The 3,698-nt window shown below is 43.8% G+C and overlaps 1 protein-coding gene across 1 annotated transcript in view; it reads left to right on the top strand.

Moving 5' to 3' along the window:
• Positions 1-86: 86 nt before the first annotated feature.
• Positions 87-3,698, top strand: part of Pmar_PMAR029324 (Cingulin, putative) — a gene marked incomplete at both ends in the record, with an annotated part of 10,674 nt that continues 7,062 nt past the window's right edge. Inside the window, 7 exons of the mRNA XM_002782413.1 lie at positions 87-844; positions 1,467-1,549; positions 1,757-1,946; positions 1,989-2,041; positions 2,433-2,487; positions 2,707-2,779; positions 3,454-3,686. Coding sequence (XP_002782459.1) covers positions 87-844; positions 1,467-1,549; positions 1,757-1,946; positions 1,989-2,041; positions 2,433-2,487; positions 2,707-2,779; positions 3,454-3,686 — 1,445 coding nt within the window. The remainder of the gene's footprint in view (positions 845-1,466; positions 1,550-1,756; positions 1,947-1,988; positions 2,042-2,432; positions 2,488-2,706; positions 2,780-3,453; positions 3,687-3,698) is intronic.

The raw sequence follows: 3,698 nt of genomic DNA, 5'->3' as shown, positions 1-3,698 counted from the left end.
CTTTTCGAGCTTCCGCCTATCTGTCCGGCTCACGTGCGAGCCCTTCCTAGCTGATCGTTCATCTGCATACTTATTAGTTGCAAATCATGCTCACTCTTCTCGGTGCCGTCAGCTACTTCCTTGGTAGACCTAGCGTTACCGAAGTCCCTCGTGATTCTGTGTGGTGTGAAATCTTCCCTCCCCCTACGGAAAAGCTAGAGGAACCCCAGACGCGCAGTGAAGCCTTCTGTGCTGTTATACTGGGGGGAGAGGAAGGTCGTCCCGAACGGCTACTCTTACATGAGATTGAATACAATGAGAAGGCCGAACCGGTTACCCGCAGTACTAAGAACTGTATAGTAACTCAAGAGGGTCTCGATCGCGATTGCTTACCAGACTCTGTGAAAAGAGGAAAAGAAAACAAGCTCAATTTCGAATTCAAACAGGGCAGCACTCCGGACGAAAGTAGAGAAATTGTGGTAGGAAAGAAGACATATATTCTCAAGTTGCTGAGACCGTTGAACGACGAGGAGCAGCCGTGGGATGAGCGTCAGGGACGTATGACTCACATCCCTCTGGTCTACTCGAGTACCGAGCCCGCCATCTCCCTGTTCAAGCCTGAGCGTCAAGATAAGTGGTATTCCAAAACTGATGGTAGATGGGAATCCCTACCGATCAATGGGAGGGGCGATGCTCACCAGGAAGCGGACAGAGGAACGGTGGCATTTGTAGAGGTGGAAACGAGAGCTAAAGACAGAACGAAAACCACAGAGGTGATCGCTATCGTGGAGAATGCGGGAAAATATGCAATTCTTCGACGGGAACGGTTACAGCATAGCATTCATGCCATCGCGCAGGACTACAAGTGAGTCGTTCTTGATAATAGATATGTTCAGGATTGATTCTAGGATGGTTTTAAAATCGATATTCTATATCAAGATGATATTCAAATTTAATGATGTAATGGAGTTTCACGACTACCCGTTTTACGTGAAGTGGCGTCGTAAAACTCGTGGTGAAAAACGCGATATTCGCGGTCTGTAGTAGTCGTCGTGAAATATGTTTTTCACCAGCGTTTTTCATATTACGAGTGAACTCCAATGATCGCGACATTTAATGATATTTAATTTCTTTATCAATACTTAAAATGATATTTAAGATTTCGGATTTCACTATACATATTCTATATCAATGACAGTACACCAAATGGCATTTGGTTTTTCGACATCTGGACAGATTTCGAGTCATCTCGGAAACTCACGGCTGACGGAATCGACGATCAAATGATATTTGATAGAATGAAATTTCGGATAGAAAACTGTCTTAAAATTTGATATCCAGATTATTGCTATTCCCCATTGAGAAAATTATTATAATTCCTTCCTAGCCTTCCTCAGTTCAATGGAACGCCAAGAACAGATTCCAAAAATCCCACGTATGAGCACTGTGACGAATTCTTGGTGGTCATTGAATCGATCCGTCCTCAGAAGTTTCGCCAGACCTGGCAAAGAGGAACAAGGAGTAGATGTGAACTCTGATAACGATGAGACGGAAAAGAAACATAACCTAGGTGAGTCTGATCCGTATGCTCGTCAAAGAGCATCTTCCATCCGATTGCTTTAACCATTCCCTAAACTTGAGACGACTCACAGTGAATATTCTTGTGAAGTTCACAATTGGTCTGTTCACAATGTGAACAGACCTAAATTCTGTGAACTGAAAAGCTATCGAAAGATCATAGTTGAAACTTCTTTACCGAATCTGTATCGATTTGTAGATTCTGAAACTCAGACGGAAGAACAGGGCAAGGAGCTCGCGCAGGAGGAGGAAACTCAGACTGTGAATGACGGTATAGATCGTATTACCGATTCCCGAACTTGTGTAACCCGAATGCACCATAAGAGGATTCGTCAACCTGTTTCAGAACGTTCGCTCTCTACGGAGGGTTCTCGTCATAGCAGTGGCGAGTAGGGCTGCAAATGCTTTACAGTTTCATCGGATTTTTTTAGGTATTCGGATTTCGAGTTCCTTGAAGCGGATGAAAACACTAAGAAGAGAATAGGTGAGTAATTCATCACAAGCGTTGCTATTCCTATGGCCTATAGGAATCAGTGTGGGAATATAATATATTACGTGCCGCACGTATGAGACACGTATGAGACAGGTTCAACCCACATATATCCAATATATGCGTTTGATTTCCTCGACGGCGCTTTAGAGTTTCCTCACTAATCATAGAAGTCCATATACGAATCCGAGTAGAAAGTAGTTAAATATTTCCCAAAATTTCCTCACAATTTTTATTTCGACACCAACATATGTAGTTGACAATGTGCATATTTTACCACACTGATAGGAATCAACTCTGAAAGCCAGATAGTGATACTGCTTCTTCGTCTGGCTTGATAGCAGTAGAGTCGTAGCACTATGGTCTCATACATGTGGCATTTCAGGTAGAGGGTACGAATTCAAGAGAAAAATCGGCAATTTCCTAAATAGAAGAAAAAAGTAATCATCCTAACGCGGTTTTGACATAGAAAGTGTAATTTTGAAGTTGCTATCGAGCATCTCTGAGAAAGTTTGCTAATCTCAGTTGAGTTTATTTCTCTGTGTTCAGGGACGATGACGATTTTGAATTCGTTGACGGGCCTCACCGTATTGAACGGAGCGTTTCTGGTAGCAGTTCTGCTCCTTGAGGCGCACGGAATTGATATCAAGATATTTCAGTTCCCGAGTCAGATCTGAGAGGATCAAAGAGCCATGGCAACAAGAGGGATCGAAGGCAGTCGACCAGCTAAAGGTGAGCTTTCGAAGTATTCTGAACCTTCTATGGTTAGCTCGCGGGTCTTGAGTTGTGCTCTTTGTCATCAATGAGGTTGTTAGGTACTCGTCCGGTCTAGCACTGACGATTGTATTGCACACTTTGCAGTTTTGGAATGTATTTTAGCTTTCGTCAGTTGAGTTTCTTCACTAATTATAGAAGTTAACACATGACTTGGAGTAGGAGTGTACGAAAACCAATAAGAATCACTCGAAATCTCCCCGCAATTTGCATACTGTCACCAACACGTGTAGTTGACCATGGCATGGTCACCATGCGGATATTCTCCTACTCTGGCGCTTTCACATAGCTGGATACTGGATGACCCCTTGGATGATCATGAGCTCTTAACAGCCCTTTTTCCATTTTACCTAGGTTTTCACTGCTGAGGAATTCTACGTCAGGTTCAAGGGTGGTGTCGGAATCGTCGGGGAATGATGATATGGAGCCTTTTAGTGTTCATCATCCTCTTCTATCATTTGATCGATATCGTCATATGTCTATCAATGAGCATGTTAAGATGTATGTTGTTGTTTGTGAGTTACAACGTTGTTGCGTGTCGAGAGTCGATTGTATGCAGGACTCGTGCAGCAGGAGTATGTATCCTCTAAGAACGACTGGCGAATACGTTGGAATATGCTTGAATAATTCAGGTTGAACTACGTTTTGCAATCAATGCTGAAAGATGCTTCGGAGAGTTCAAGCTGTTACCCAAGGCCAAGCTGTTACCCAAGGCCAAGCTGTTACCCAAGGCCAAGCTGTTACCCAAGGCCAAGCTGTTACCCAAGGCCAAGCTGTTACCCAAGGCCAAGCTGTTACCCAAGGCCAAGCTGTTACCCAAGGCCAAGCTGTTACCCAAGGCCAAGCTGTTACCCAAGGCCAAGCTGTTACCCAAGGC

Source organism: Perkinsus marinus, assembly GCF_000006405.1.
Source record: "Perkinsus marinus ATCC 50983 genomic scaffold scf_1104296939758, whole genome shotgun sequence".
NCBI lineage: Eukaryota > Perkinsozoa > Perkinsida > Perkinsidae > Perkinsus > Perkinsus marinus.
The sequence above is the reverse complement of the archived record's forward strand: the minus strand, read 5'-3'. Positions and strand labels throughout refer to the sequence as shown.